At 62.5% G+C, this 14,557-nt stretch overlaps 2 protein-coding genes across 2 annotated transcripts; one reads left to right on the top strand and one right to left on the bottom strand.

Annotated features, from left to right (window-relative positions):
* Positions 1-98: 98 nt before the first annotated feature.
* SLC15A3 (solute carrier family 15 member 3) lies at positions 99-3,454 on the top strand. The gene is made up of 9 exons (XM_009565540.2): positions 99-230; positions 976-1,348; positions 1,690-1,979; positions 2,057-2,207; positions 2,307-2,402; positions 2,489-2,657; positions 2,736-2,894; positions 3,002-3,160; positions 3,294-3,454. The coding sequence occupies exons 2-9, from the start codon at positions 1,115-1,117 to the stop codon at positions 3,449-3,451; spliced, it is 1,416 nt and encodes a 471-aa protein (XP_009563835.2). The 5' UTR covers positions 99-230; positions 976-1,114; the 3' UTR covers positions 3,452-3,454.
* A 1,950-nt stretch (positions 3,455-5,404) lies between these two features.
* Positions 5,405-14,282, bottom strand: TMEM132A (transmembrane protein 132A). Its single transcript, XM_054067153.1, has 11 exons — positions 14,039-14,282; positions 11,909-12,144; positions 11,185-11,826; positions 10,565-10,926; positions 10,342-10,491; positions 9,065-9,236; positions 8,847-8,990; positions 8,564-8,766; positions 7,659-7,929; positions 6,641-6,832; positions 5,405-6,565 (listed from the first exon to the last, which is right to left on the bottom strand). Exons 1-11 carry the CDS (start codon positions 14,073-14,075, stop codon positions 5,414-5,416), a joined length of 3,561 nt encoding a protein of 1,186 aa, XP_053923128.1. The 5' UTR covers positions 14,076-14,282; the 3' UTR covers positions 5,405-5,413.
* Between the last annotated feature and the right edge of the window lie 275 nt (positions 14,283-14,557).

Raw genomic sequence — 14,557 nt, 5'->3', positions numbered from 1 at the left:
GTGACCTCCCTGGATGGATGGAGCTGAGAGCAGGGCTCTCTCCTTCTCCCTCGCTTTCCGAGGCTGAGGTGGGCAGGAGGATGCTTTTGAGGCTATGGGGAAGCGTGACACGGCCAGTGCCTTTGGATGCTGCTTCAGCCCCAAGGACCTGCAGGGGACAACCCATGGTGATCCCAAAGAGGTGGTACCCACCATCTCTGCTGGGGGGATGCCAGGAGCCACCTCTGCAGGTGAGGAGCACTGCTTTGGGGCTTTTACCCTCTTCTGGGGACTCTGGAGAAGCTTCTTTGGGCAGGAGCAAGGTACAAGGACGTGGAGGATGCTGTGAGGGGCTGGAAGCTCCATGGTCTGCGTGGGATTTGGAGGTGCAAGGATGTGGGGGAGCTGGAGGATGCTGTGAGGGGCTGGAAACTCCATGGGATGGGCGGGATTTAGGGGTGCAGACGACTGGGAAAGTGCCCAACCTCCCCCTGCACATGGGATCCCCCCCAAGTTGGAGGAGACCCCAGCCTCAGCAAGGGGCTCTGATGCTGAGGACCCATCACGGCTGCGTTGGTGGGGACAATGGGAAAGCCCCCAGGAAGGAGAAGCTGTGCTGGCTGATGGGGATTTTCGCTTTTGAGCCATCATATGATTGTGTTTGTGCAGCAGGAAGGGGGAACTGAGAGCTGGGGTGGGACAGAAGAAGACACCCACCCAGCAGCTCAGAGAGGTGCCGAGGAGGACAGAGAAGAGGCTGTGGTGGACAGAGAAGGGGCCGTGGTGGGACAGGAACCCACTAGTTGGGGCGGTGAAGGGTAGAAACGCAGCACAGAGCATGCCTAGGACGTGGGACAGTGGGGAATGGACCCCCTTGTTGGGTTGGAGACCCCTCAAGGGACACGGAGTGGCACGCGTGGCTGTACTGGTGGTGGAAGGGCTGGAGCAAGCAGCTTTTTTTGGCATCACTGCCAACCTGAGGCTCTACCTCTCCAGCAGCACCTTCGGCTGGGAGGGCACCCAGGCGTCCCACGCCTGCTTCTTCTTCTTGGGAGCTTCCTAGCTGCTCTCGCCCATCGGTGGCTGGTTGGCCGACGTCTACTTGGGCTGCTATGGCACCGTGCTCCTCAGCTTCATGATCTACCTGGTGGCAGCATGCCTGCTGCCTGTCACCGCATGGCCGGATGGACGCCTCTCGGTGTGTGGGCAGCTGCCTGCTGACACCACCCAAAACTGCTCTGGGCATGGTGGTGGGACATGTCAAGGGCAGCAGCAGTATTGTGCCCCCACCATCTACACTGGCCTCATGCTCCTGGCGCTGGGTGTCAGCTCCATCAGAGCCAACCTCAGCTCCTTTGGCGCCGACCAGGTGAGCATGGCAGCATCCTTCTCCCTCTGCCCCTTCCCAACCAGCTCCTCCGTGGACCTGCGGGTCTTCTTCTGCTGATCCAAGTTGGGTACAGTCTCCCATGGGGTAGAGGAGATGTGGTTGCACCCCACAGATCACCTCCAGACCCTTCAGGACCCTTGGGACATCCTTGCTGAGGGAGAGGAACTAGGAGGTGAGGGGTGGGGTGGGGCATGGAAGGGTGATGGAATGGGACATAGAAGGATGAAGAAGGGTGGTAGGACTGGGGATGAAGGAGAAGCCATGCATTCAGCGTTGCTGAGCTCAGAGGCAGCCCTTGGCCCATCCCTCCTTGCTGGCAGGTGAAGAACCAGGGCAGAGACACCACGCAGCACTTCTTCAACTGGTTCTACTGGAGCACCAACATCGGAGCTGTCTTCTCCCTGCTGGTGGTGGCTTTTGTCCAGCAGAACATCAGCTTTCTGGCTGGTTACCTCACCCCTGTCACCTGCTTGGCTTTGGCCCTCTTCATCTTCCTCCTGGCCACCCCTACCTTTGTCACCAAGCCCCCGACGGGCAGCGAGGTCTCTGCCATGATCAAGCTGGCCATGCAGAGCTGGGGTTGCTCCTGGCTGGGGGGCACCAGGGAAAGGTGAGAAGGGAGAGGGGGGTCTTCAAGGGTCTGAGCCCTCCAAGTCCCAGCCTTTCTCACCCTGTCCCTCTCCCCAGGTTGGGCGCTCACTGGTGGGACCTTCCACCCAACAAGGGAGCCCAGCCTGGAGCCCCTTCACCCGAGGAGGACCTTGCCAACTTCCAAGTGCTTGCCCGGATCCTGCCGGTGATGCTGACCTTCATTCCATACTGGATGGTCTACTTCCAGGTGAGGGGTGGGGTGAGTGCTGCTCCAGGCAGGGACCATCGGTGCTGGCAGGTCCCTCTGTGAACTAAGCCAGTGGAGAACCATGCCACTGCCTTTCAGATGCAGTCAACATATTACCTGCAAGGTCTGAATCTCCACATCCCCAACATCTTCCAGCATGACCAGGACCACACCGACACCCTCCAGGGCTACACGGTGAGGGATGGGGCCATCAGCTCCTTGGAGCTCATGGCTCGTGCTCAGCTCCCCACCGTGGGCTCAGCCTTGACCTGTCTCCACAGTTCCCTGATGCTTGGCTGCTCCTGGCTAACGTGGTGGTCTTGCTGGCCTTGGTGCCCCTGAAGGACCACGTCATTGACCCCTTCCTAGCCAGGCGGAGGCTGCTGCCCTCAGCTCTCAAGCAGGCGGTGCTGGGCATGTTCTTCAGCCTCGCCTCCGTCCTTGCAGCAGGTAGGACCTGGGCTGGGGTGGGATGCTGCCATGGGCAGGGTCTTGATGGGTGCTGAGCCCTCTGCCCGCATCCCACAGGCATTGTGGAGTGGGAGCGGCTGTGGTACGTGCGCCACAACCAGACGGTGCCACAGCTCATTGGCAAGGACCACTATCTGGCTGCCACGCTGCCCATCTGGTGGCAGGTCCCCCAGTTCCTGCTTATGGGCATCAGCGAGCTTTTTGTCATCATCCCTGGTGAGTGGTTTCCACCTCTCCTGGCTCCAGGGCAGCCCCTCCACCACAGTGGAGAGGAACCTCAATGGATTCAAGCCTTTCCTCATGTTCTCTCCGCTTCCACACAGGCCTGGAGTTTGCCTACGCTGAGGCCCCCAAGTCCATGAAAGGAGCCACCATGGGTCTCTTCTTCTTCATGTCCGGGGTGGGCCTGCTGCTGGGGTTAGGGCTCGTGGCCCTCCTCTCCCTGCCCATCCATGGGTGGATGCGCTGCCCAGAGGACTACGGTGAGCAGCGGCACAGGGACACACGGGTGTCACCTCCTGCTTTGGGACACCTTTGTGAACAGTGGGGAAGGGGTGTGGGACATGGGGTTGTCCTGAGGGCCACTCCTCACTCTGACCATCTTCCCGTTGACAGGGAACATCAACAGCTGCCACATGGGCAACTACTTCTTCCTGCTGGCCGGCATCCAGTTGGTCACCTGCTTGCTCTTCATTTGGATGTCCAGGTGCTACCAGAGCCGGCCACCACAGCTGCGTGCCTCCCACCGCTGCCCAAGGCTGGTGGAAGACTGACACGGTGATGGGACATCACGTTCCTTGCCTGGGGACAGGGATGCTGGTCCCAGTGCCAGTGGGTCAGCAGGGACAGGACCTTGGGCAACCACAATGGTCACCCATCTCTGTGGCTTTAAGGGTTTTTGAGGAGCCACAGGGATGGTTTGAGCCCCCGTGTGGGGCAGAGGGAGGGGAAGTTTGGGTGTCCTCTCCTGCCATCACCTGGGGTGATTTGGGGTTGTTTTGGGATCACCAGGAGAAAATGAGGGGCTTAGGGGGTGGAAATCATAGAACGGTTTGGGTTGCAAGGGACCTCAAAGCCCATCCAGTCCCACCCCCCACTGGACAGGGGCACCTCCCGCTGGATCAGGAGCTCCAAGCCCCATCCAACCTGGCCTTGGACCCCCCAGGGATGGGGCAGCCACCACTGCTCTGGGCAACCTGGGCCAGGCCCTCCCCACCTTCACAGCAAAACGTTTCTCCCTAAGATCCCCTCTAGTATCTTCTCCCTGGTCATGTTTGCCCTGGATGGGAGGAGGAAGGTGGCAGCCCCTCCTCATGGCAGGATGGGACTGAGGGACCTCCTTTTCCTCCAAGGTCACCCTGACTGGGTCACTGCCAGGACCAGCTCAGCTTTGTCCCCACGTGGAGCCAAGGTCAAGGGAACATGTCCATCCCTGGGAGCCCAATGACCTTGGCCATGCCTGGCAGGGCCAGGTGCTACCAGCAACACCATGGTGGTGCTCTCAAGCACCACATCTCCACCATCTCAAGTCACAAGTGATAGGACGAGATGAAATGGCCTCAAATTGCACCGCAGGAGGTTTAGATTGGATAAGAGGAGCAATTTCTTTACAGAAAGAGTGGTGAAGCCCTGAAAGAAGCTGCCCAGAGCAGTGGGGGAGTCTCCATCTTGAAGGTCTTTTCCAACCTTAATGATTCCATGTGGTGGAGTCTCCACCCCTGGAGGGGTTCCAAAATAGTGTGTCCATGGCACTTGGAGACATGGTTTAGTCGGCACGGTGGGGTTGGGCTGATGGTGGGACTGGATGAGCTTAGAGGGCTTTTCCAACCTCAGTGATTCCATGGTTCTAAGTTGTGGAGTCTCCATCCCTAGAGAGGTTCAAAAACCGTGTGGCCATGGCACTTCAGGACACGGTTTAGTGGGCACAGTGGGGTTGGACTGGATGAGCTTAGAGGTCTTTTCTAATCTTAACGATTCCATGACTCCAAGTAGTGGAGTCTCCATCCCTGGAAGGGTTCAAGAACCATGTGGCCATAGTTCTTCAAGACCTGGTTTAGTCATCACAGTGGTGTTGAGCTGATGGCTGGACTGGATGAGCTTGGAGGTCTTTTCCAACCTCAATGATTCCACGTTTCTCTGATCCCCCCTCCCCTGGGCTGGAGGCAGGATGTGACCCATGGGAGCAGACACCATGGTTTGGGAGCTGCCTCTTCTTTTTTGAGTCTTTTATTTTTGTACCAAGGTCAGAATTAAAAATCTCCCATAAATACCAGCCCCGGGACAGGTAGAAAATGCCAGGCGTACAAAAACCGATGTGTGGCCAGGATGAAGGTGAGGAGGACACATGCCCACCTCCTCCCTGCGGTGCAGGTGGGGTGGGGGGCACGGGACCCTCCTTTGGATCAGACCACAGGACTCATCATCATCATCATCATCACTATGAACACAATGTCACAATGAGACCCAAAGCACTAAAGGCGCCCCAGCTTCCTCCCCAATGAAGTGATGGGGCCACCATGTACCTCAAGAAGGGGTGGGTGGAGGAGATTCCCCCCTCTGTGGGCATCTGGGGTTGGTCCCTTGGGTGGCCTTCTTGGGGGCCACCATGAGGGATGAATTGTGGTCCCCAGGAGCAACATGCTCACCACAGACATGGAAAGCAGGGACGTGGACCCCCTCCAGGGTGATGTGGGGAGGAGGTTGGTCCCTTACTGGGACTGGAGGGACCCCGGGGGTCAGGAGCTGCCCCGGATCCTCTCCATGTAGCTCCTGATCTCCTCAGGGTCCCGCAGCCCCATGTCCTCACACACCCAACGAATGTCATCCTCGCTGGCCACCAGGATGGACTGGACGTTGGGGGCGGGCTGAGGGGGTTCCTCTGGGACGCGGGCAGGAGCGAAGGTGACAAACTCCACTCGCTTCCTCCGGCCTCCCCCCGGCGTCGCCCCTTCTTTGCGCAGCAATGGAGCGCCGGGGGTCGGGGTGCCGGGGGAACCCCCAGCTTCGGTAGTGGGCGCCGTACCTGGTGGGACCCCACAACAACAACGCCCGGTTTCACCACCTGCTTCGGGGATGGGTGGCTCGGGCTGCCGGCGGTCCAGTTGCCGGCTCAGCTCCTCCTGGTTGGTGCCCAACCAGACCCAGTTGTGGGGCTGGGGGGCAGCGGGGCCCGCGGCGGTGTCCGGCAGCTCCTTCTGCTGGTACCGCAGGACGAAGAAGATGCAGTTGACTAGGAAAATGAAGATGGCCAAGCAGAAGACGCCCAGCAGGACGTACATGCCGATCTCCAAGTCGGTCACCCGTTGAGGAGCCTTCACCATCTCGTCTTCCTCTTCTTCTTCCTCCCCGCCAGTGCGGTTGTGGCCGTAGCCTTCCTCTTCCTCCTCTTCCTCAGAGGAAGACCCCAACCCATGGAGCTTGGTGGAGGCAGGTCCTACGCCGGCGGGGTCCCTGCGCCGCGGCTCGCTGGCCGCCGTCACCGCTTCACCAGACATGGCCCCCTCAGCGCGTGGGAAGGGCGAGCTGGACCGAGGGCCACCACCGCTGGGCCGGGGGCCACTACCACGTGGCCGGGGGCTACCAGGGGTTGGGGTTCTCCAACCACTGCCCACCTCGAGCCAGGCGGTGCTGGTGGCCAGCGCGGTGGCACGGTGCCGGCCGCGGCGGCAGGCATCTGGGGGGAGCAGGCTGAGCTGCAGAAGGTCCCCGCGGCCCGGTCCCTCGGCCACCACCCATGGCCGGGCACCGAGGACCCCGGGTGAGCCCCCAACGGTGGCCACCGAGGGGTCCAGCGAGGTGACGGTCAACGCGGCGTCCTGCCAGCCATAGAGCTCCAGCGGGGCCAGCGTGTGGTCGGAGAAGGACAGCCAGACGGACACCGTTGCCTCCTGCCAGGGACGCCAGGTGAGATGGCACCGAGGGGACACCGGGCATCCCTCACCACGACCACAATGGTCTCTCACCTGCTTGGGGACACGCAAGGTGGCCGTGCCCTGCGTGGTGGCCGTCACTACACCGGGGTGGCCGGGCTCTGGGCGGAGCGTCAGGGCCAGCCCCGACACCACCTGGGCGCGCAGCTCCGTCACCGTCACCTTCTCCTCCGACACCACCAGCATCTGCTCCCCCAGGATGGAGTCTGAGAGCGGGGAGCGGACCTGGGGGCACAGGGGACAACAGGGGGACCTCGTGAGACCCCAGGACCCCCTCCAGCCCCCCAACTCCATCTCTCCAACACCTCCACCCCCCATCTCCTTCCCTCTCCCCCCAGAGCCCCCTCCAGCCCCCATCTCCCTTCTTCTTCCCCCAGGACCCCACATCAACATCTCCACCCACCACCTCTTTTCCTTGCCCCCCAGGATCCCCTCCAGCCCCCCATCTCCATCTCCATCCCATTTCCACCCCCAAAGACCCCCTCCAGCCCCACATCTCCATCTCTCCAACTTCTCCAGCCCCCATCTCCTTCCTTCTCCCTGAAGGAATCCCTCCAGCCCCACATCTCCATCCCTCCAACTCCTCCAGCCCCCCATCTCCACCCACCATCTCCCTCTTTCTCCCCCCAGGACCTCCTCCAGACCCCATCTCCTCCCCTCTCCCCCCAGGACCCCCTCTACCCCACATCTCCATCTCTCCAACTCCTCTAGCCCCCCATCTCCACCCACCATCTCCTTTCTTCTCCCCCAAGGACCTCCTTGAGCCCCTCATCTCTATCTCCATCCCCTATCTCTTTCCTCTTCCCCCCAGGACCCCCTCCAGCCCCCCATCTCCATCTCTCCAACTGCTCCACCCCCATCTCCATCTGACCCCCCATCTCCCTCCTTCTCCCCCCAGGACCTCCTCCAGCCCTGCATCTCCATCCCTCCAACTCCTCCAGCCCCTCATCTTCATCCCTCCAACTCCTCCACCCCCACCTCCATCTCTATCCCCAGGACCACCCCGCCCCGCACCCCTCCAAAGGCTGACACACACACCCCCCAACCCTACCTCCACAGAGGTGACCCCAGGCTCCTGTCCCACCACCACGGTGCCCCCCTCCAGCGATGCCACGCGAGGGTCCTGCACCCGTGTCCGTCCGGCCACCAGGTGGGTGACATCCAGGAGCCACTCGGGGCCGGGCAGGTAGGCGAGGTGACGGCCACCATCCAGTGGGTGGGCCACGAAGTGCGCCAGGACCCTCAGCGCTGTGCGCTGGTACTGGGGACGGCAGCCACGCGCCCGACGCTCCCCCTCCTCCCCAGGCTCCTCCGCCTCGGCGCTGGGGACACCCGTGTCACCACCCCGTGGGGCGCAGCAGGGTGGGTGGCACGAGTGCCATAGGGCTCAGTGGGGCAGGAACACGTGTCATGAGTGTGTGGGGGCTCAGCAGGGCAGGGGTTCACCTTACAGGTGCCACGGGGCTCAGTGGGGCAGGGACATGTGTCACAAGTGCCATAGGGCTCAGTAGGGCCGGGATGTGTGTTATGAGTGCATGGGCGCAGGGATGAGCAGCTCAAGCACCATGGGGCTCAGCGGGGCAGGGACATGTGTCACAAGCGCGTGGGGGCTCAGCAGGGCAGAGACATGTGTCACAAGTGCGTGGGGGCTCAGCAGGGCAGATATGTGTCACAAGTACGTGGGGGCTCAGCAGGGGAGGGACATGCGTCGCAAGTGCGTGGGGGCTCGGTGGGGCAGGGACATGCGTCGCAAGTGCGTGGGGGCTCAGTGGGGCAGGGGCTCACCCCATGGGTACCGTGGGGCTTGGTGGGGCAGGCACACGTGTCACGAGTGTGTGGGACCTCAGCAGGGCAGGTCTACACCTTACAAGCTCAGTGGGGCTCTGCTCCCTTCCCCCCCCCCCACCCCAGGGCTGTGGGGCAGGTCTATGGGGCAGGGTTTCCCCCGCCTCTCACCTCTCGGGGCCGCCAGGCAGGCGCCAGCCCCTCACTTGCTCCAGCGTGGTGTCACCGAGCTGGACGCGCAGGGGCAGCAGCGGCGCCCAGACGGTGAAGCTCAGCGCCGCGCGCAGCCGCCGCCACCAGAAATCCACGCGCGCCCCCCGCGCCCCACGGCTCTCCTTGCCCCCCACGAACACCGCGTCGCAGCCCTCCGACACCTGGGGGGAGACACGCCGTGGGGCAGGCGGGGGCGGCTCCAAACTCGGTGGGGGGACACCCCTAGAGAAGCCCCACTGACCTGCAGGACCTGCTTGTCGGCCGACTCGCAGCTCGGCGCCTCACTGAGCTCCACCACGTTGCCCCCCGCTTCCACAGCCACCAGTTTAACCAGTACGACTCGCGGGACACCAGTGAGCGGCGCCGTGTTGAGGATCTCCAGCTCCTGTGGGGAAGAGATGGGTGAGTTTGGAGCCGTTCCATGGGGTGGAAAAGGAGGGAGGGATGAGGGTCACCCACCTGCACGAGGGGAACGAGGGCGCGGACGTCGCGCTGGGACACGTGGATCTCCCAGAGCAGTTTGTCCTTCTGGGAGTCGGGATCCTGCCCGGGGTACTCGAGCTGCCAGGACAGCGGGCGCGCTGGCGGCCCCGGCCCGTCCTCCACCAGCACCTCCGCGTGCAGCAGCGCCCTGACGCACCCAGTCAGCCCAGCGCCAAACTGGGACGGACTGGGAGGGGAGGGGTGCACCACAACCCCCCCACTGGGATGGACTGGGAGGGGAGGGGCGCAGAACAACGCCCCCACTGGGATGGACTGGGAGGGATGCAGAACACCCCCCTCACTGGGATGGACTGGGAGGGGAGGGGTGCGGCACAATCCCCCCACTGGGATGGACTGGGAGGGGAGGGAGTAAAACAGAGCTCTTCCTGCTTTGACTGGGACATACTGGGAGGAGAGTAGGATAAAACAGACCTTCTCCTGGTCTGACTGGGTCATGCTGGGAGGGGAGGGGTACAGCACAGACACCCACTGGGATGGACTGGGAGGGGAGGGGGTAAAACAGAGCTCCTGCTCTGACTGGGACATAGTGGGAGGGGACTAGGGTAAAAGAGAGCTTCTTCTGGTCTAACTGGGTCATGCTGGGAGGGGAGGGGGTAAAGCAGAGCTCTTCCTGCTCTGACTGGGACATACTGGGAGGGGAGAGGTGGGGCACAGACACCCCACTGGGATGCACTGGGAGGAGAGGGGTGCAGCACAACCCCCTCACTGGGATGGACTGGGAGGGAAGGGTGTAAAACAGAGTTCCTCCTGCTCTGACTGGGACATACTGGGAGGACAGTGGGGTAAGAGCTTCTCCTGGTCTAACTGGATCATACTGGGATGGGAGAGGGAAAATCAGAGCTCCTCCTGCTCTGACTGGGACATACTGGGAGGACAGTGGGGTAAAACAGAGCTTCTCCTGGTCTAACTGGGCCATACTGGGATGGGAGTGGAGTATTGTTTCCCCACGCAGAAACTCCTTCCCATACTGGGATCACTGGTTCTCCATGCAGAAGCCGTGCCCTGTACCGGTCGTCATTGGTTCTCCATGCAGAAGCCCTCTCCTGTACTGGCATCACTGGTTCTCCACGCAGAAGCCCTCTCCTGTACTGGGAGCACTGGTTCTCCACGCAGAAGCCCTCTCCTGTACTGGGAGCACTGGTTCTCCACGCAGAAGCCCTGTCCTGTACTGGTGGTCACTGGTTCTCCCCATAGAAGCCCACTCCCATCCCGGGGGTCCCGCTGGTCCCTACCTGGTGCCGCTGGGGGCGTCCCCGGTGCGCCGACACGTCACCACGGCCGTCGAGTGTTTGGGTCCCCGGCTGCGCTCCAACTGGGTGGTCCAGGCATTTGGGGATGCCGGACGGACGCCCACCACCTGCAGCCCCTTCTTCGCCTTGATCCTAACAGCAGATCCTCATCATGCGATGTCCCATTCCCCCCCCGAGGGTCCCTCGCCCACCCGTGTGGTCTCACCGGAGTGTGAGCTGCTCGGCGGTGAAGTTGTGCCGTAGGGCGACGGTGGCAGTGAAGCGTTGGCCGGGGCGTAACGTGGTGTCGGGCACCCTCAGCAGCACCTTCTCATCCAGCTGCACCTCCTGCCGCCGCGCCGGCTCTGCTGCCCGCAGCTCCAGGGTGCCCAGCGAGCGCGGTGGGGTCTCCTCATCACGGCTTCCATCCCGAATCCCAGCATGGTCACAAGCTCTTGGCCCCACCACACTGTAGTGAAGCTCAGCTTGCTCGGGGGGCTCAGCAGCTCGGCTACGTGGAGCAGGGGATGGTGTGGAAAACCAGCGCGGTGGGATCTCCAGCTCCACCACACAGGTGCCCAGAGGTGCCTGGAGGGGAAAGCAAGAGCGGAGGCTCAGCAGGAGATGGTGAGGAGAACCGGTGTGATGGGATCTCCAGCTCCACCACAGAGATGACCAAAGGTGCTTGGAGGGGAAAGCAGGTATGGTGGGGAGAACTAGCGTGGTGGGATCTCCATCTCCACCATGCAGGCACCCAGGGGTGCCTGGAGGGGAAAGCAGGGATGGGGGCTGAGCAGGGTGGTCCTCCTGGGGTAGGGGGGCTTCACCTTGGTGGATGGCACTGACCTGCAGGCGGCAGGTCCCACGGACAACCCGGCCACGGTGGTGGACATGGAGGGTGACACAGGGCAGGTCTTGCTCCCTGGGGTGGTCATGCTGTCTGGAGTGGTCCTGCTCCTCAAGGTGGTCCCATTCCCTAGAGTGGTCTGGCTTCCCAAGGTGGTCCTGCTGCTCAGGGTGGTCCTGATCCTTGCGGTGGTCCCGATCCCTGGGGTGATCTTGCTTCCCAAGGTGGTTCTGCTGCCCAAGATGGTCCCAATCCTTTGGGTGCTCTTGCTTCCTGAGATGGTCCTGCTGCCTAGGGTGGTCCTGATCCCCAGGGTGATCTTGCTTTCCAAGGTGGTCCTGCTGCCCAAGGTGGTCCCAATCCCTGGGATGGTCCTGAACCCTGGGGTGATCTTGCTTCCCAAGGTGGTCCTGCTGCTCAAGGTGGTCTTGCTGTCCAAGGTGGACCTGCTCCCTGGTGTGGTCCTGCTTCCTGAGGTGGTCCTGCTTCTCCAGGTGGTCCTGCTGCCCTGGCAGCCAGTCAGGACCCTGGAGGTGGAAGAGGACGCGGGCAAAGGGCTCGGCCGGGGACACAGCGCTTTCCAGGGACACAGCACGGATGGCCCAGGCTTCTGCACCGGGAGGGGTCTCTGTGGGCACCTCCTGCAATGAGACCAGGATGGTGGGATGATGCCGGGGTGCTGGGATGCCCCAGTAGTGGGGATGGTGGGGATAGTGGTTTTACCTGCCGGGTGCTGAAGGGTGAGTAGGTGGCCTGGACGAGGGGCTCCGTGGTGGAACCGAAGCTCTGTGTGGTGTCACCACGTCGCAGCAGCAGGAAGGTCTCGGTGCGGGCGCTCAGGGAGGCGTTGGCGGGCAGGTCCTGGTCTGCCCGCTGCAGCCGGTAATGTTCCGGCACGCCGAGCACCTCCAGGTCCGCCGGCAGGTAGACAGGGTCGGGGGGGTCCCCGTCACCCCTCACTGCTAGGACAGGGTCTCTGTCACCACCCTTGGTCGCCACAGTGGCAAAGCGGGGGAGCTCCATGCCGATTCCAGCTTGGCAAAGCTGGATTCGGATCGAGCACCTCGCAGCCCCCACCAGCCTTGGGTCACTGAGGTCATTCCTGGCACGGCTGGGAATAGGATGGGAATGGGATGGGAGTGGGGTTGGAGTGGGTTCAGAATAGATTGGGAATGGGATGGGAGTGGAGTCAGAATGGGAATGGGAATGGGAATAAGGTGGGAATGGGGTCAGAATGGGGTGGGAATGGGATGAGAGTGGGGTCAAATGGGAGGAGAAAGGGGGAGGGAATGGGATAGGAATGGGAGGAGAATGTGGTGGGAATGGAATGAAAATGTGGGGGGAATGGGATGGGAGTAGAATGGAAGTGGGGTGGAGTGGGATGAAAGTAGGATGCGAAGGGGATGAGGATGAGATGGGGGAGGAATGGGATGGGAATGTGGTTGGAATGGGATGGGAATCCACCCGAGCCACGGTCAGTGTTGGGGGCCAGCAGGGATCCCTCAGGCCTGGCTGCTCCCCGCTAACGAAGTGGCGTTCATTAGGTCACTCCTCTCTGCCAGCAGCAGCCAGGACCCGCTCAGCCAGTGGGGAGAGGGATGGTGCCGGCTCCCCAGGGGTGGGATCCAGGGATATCCAGATCCGCAGGGAGCAGATTCCGCCAGGATCCAGGGCTCCAGGAGCAGACCCCAGTCGATCCCCAGCTCCCAGCAGGGACAGGAGGGAGCAGCTCCCAGGGCAGATCATGGGGGATCCAGGGAGTGGGGACAGGACTGGGGCACATCCTTGGATCCCAGGAATGGGGGGAGCAGATCCCCTCAGGATGCAGGGATCCCACGTGCACTGGGGAGGAAGATTCCCGTATTCCTTGGGAGATCCTGTTGGGATCGTGGGGGATCCCATGGGATAGAGGGGGGAGCAGATTCCCTCCGGATGCAAGGATCCCATCGGGATTGGGAGGGATCTGAGGCAGCGAAGAGGGAGCGGATCCAGTCAGGATGCAGGGATCCTATGCATGGAGGGGAGCTGGTCCCATCGAGATCATGTGGTCCCATCGAGATCACATGGGGACCCCACATGTGGAGAAAGGAAGATTATCCCATTCCTGGGGGATCCGGTCAGGATATGGGGATCCCACGCACGGAGAGGGACTGGATCCCACCAGGATGCAGGGATCCGGGGGGGTGGGTGGGAAGAGATTCCCATGTTCCTGGGGGGGATCTGGCTGGGATAGGGGAATCCCATGCACGGAGAGGGACCGAATCCCACGGGGATGCAGAGACACCATGCATGGAGAGGGGAAGATTCCCCTCTTCCTTGGGGGGATCTCATCGGGATGCCGGGATCCCTGGCACGGAGAGGGACCAGATCCCTTCGAGGTGCAGGGGCCCCATGCACAGGAGTGGATGGACCCTGTCAGGATACAGGGACCCCACTTATGGGTGGGGGGCGATTCCCCCGTTCCTGGGGGATCCCATGCACATAGAGGGGAAGATTCCCACGTTCCTGGGGGGATCCGGTCAGGATACGGGGATCCCATGCACGGAGAGGGACCGGATCCCCTCGGGATGCGGGGACCCCACACACGGAGAGGTGGAGATGCCCCCGTTCCTGGAGAGATCCCATCGGGATGCGGTGATCCCTGGCATGGAGAGGGGCCGGATCCCCTCGGGATGCGGGGACCCCACGCATGGGTGGGGGGCGATTCCCCCGTTCCTGGGTGGACCCCATCGGGATGCGGGGATCCCTGGCATAGAGAGGGACAGGAACTGGTGGGGACGCGGGGACCCCAGGCACGGAGAGGGGTCGATTCCCGTTTTTGGGGGATCCCCGGGGCCGGTTCCCCGCACTCACCTGCGGCGCAGAGCAGTGCGAGCAGCGCCAGGGCCATGGCCGGGAGCGCGTCCCTCCGCTCCCTCCGCTCCCTCCGCCCCCGCCGCAGACAATGGAGCGGGGCGGGACCGCCCCGGCACCGCCTGCCCCGCGGGGCCCCGGACCGCCCCGGCACCGAGCGGGGAACCGGCACCGAACCCGGCACCGAACCCGGCACTGAGCCGCCAGACCAATCCCATCCGCCTCCCTGCTCCCCGAAACCAATCCCTGGCACATCCCCACTTCCCGAACCCAACCCCACCCCCGCTCCTCAAACATAATCCTGTCCACATTCCCGCTCCCCATCTCTCCAGTCCCATCCCTATCCCTGCTCCCGATCTCCCCAATCCCATCCACATCCCCAGTCCGCATCTCTGCTCCCCAATCCCAGTCCCATCCGCATCTCTGCTCCCCAATCCCAGTCCCAACCATACCCCCACTTCCCATTCCTGCTCTCCAAACCGATCTTAACACATCCCTACTCCCCATCCCTGCTCCCCA

This window comes from Cuculus canorus, chromosome 5, assembly GCF_017976375.1.
Source record: "Cuculus canorus isolate bCucCan1 chromosome 5, bCucCan1.pri, whole genome shotgun sequence".
Classification (NCBI taxonomy): Eukaryota; Metazoa; Chordata; class Aves; order Cuculiformes; family Cuculidae; genus Cuculus; species Cuculus canorus.
The sequence above is the reverse complement of the archived record's forward strand: the minus strand, read 5'-3'. Positions and strand labels throughout refer to the sequence as shown.

What these genes read in the sequence shown, in the direction of transcription:
- SLC15A3 (XM_009565540.2), top strand. Translation starts at nt 1,115, where the DNA reads ATGATCTACCTGGTGGCAGCATGCCTGCTGCCTGTCACCGCATGGCCG. An exon ending in ACACCCTCCAGGGCTACACG is followed by an intron (nt 2,403 to 2,488) that starts GTGAGGGATGGG and finishes CTGTCTCCACAG; the next exon opens with TTCCCTGATGCTTGGCTGCT. An exon ending in GCGCTGCCCAGAGGACTACG is followed by an intron (nt 3,161 to 3,293) that starts GTGAGCAGCGGC and finishes TCCCGTTGACAG; the next exon opens with GGAACATCAACAGCTGCCAC.
- TMEM132A (XM_054067153.1), bottom strand. Translation starts at nt 14,075, where the DNA reads ATGGCCCTGGCGCTGCTCGCACTGCTCTGCGCCGCAG. An exon ending in GTGGGACCTGCCGCCTGCAG is followed by an intron (nt 10,927 to 11,184) that starts GTCAGTGCCATC and finishes TTTCCCCTCCAG; the next exon opens with GCACCTCTGGGCACCTGTGT. An exon ending in CTGCCTGGCGGCCCCGAGAG is followed by an intron (nt 7,930 to 8,563) that starts GTGAGAGGCGGG and finishes GGGTGTCCCCAG; the next exon opens with CGCCGAGGCGGAGGAGCCTG.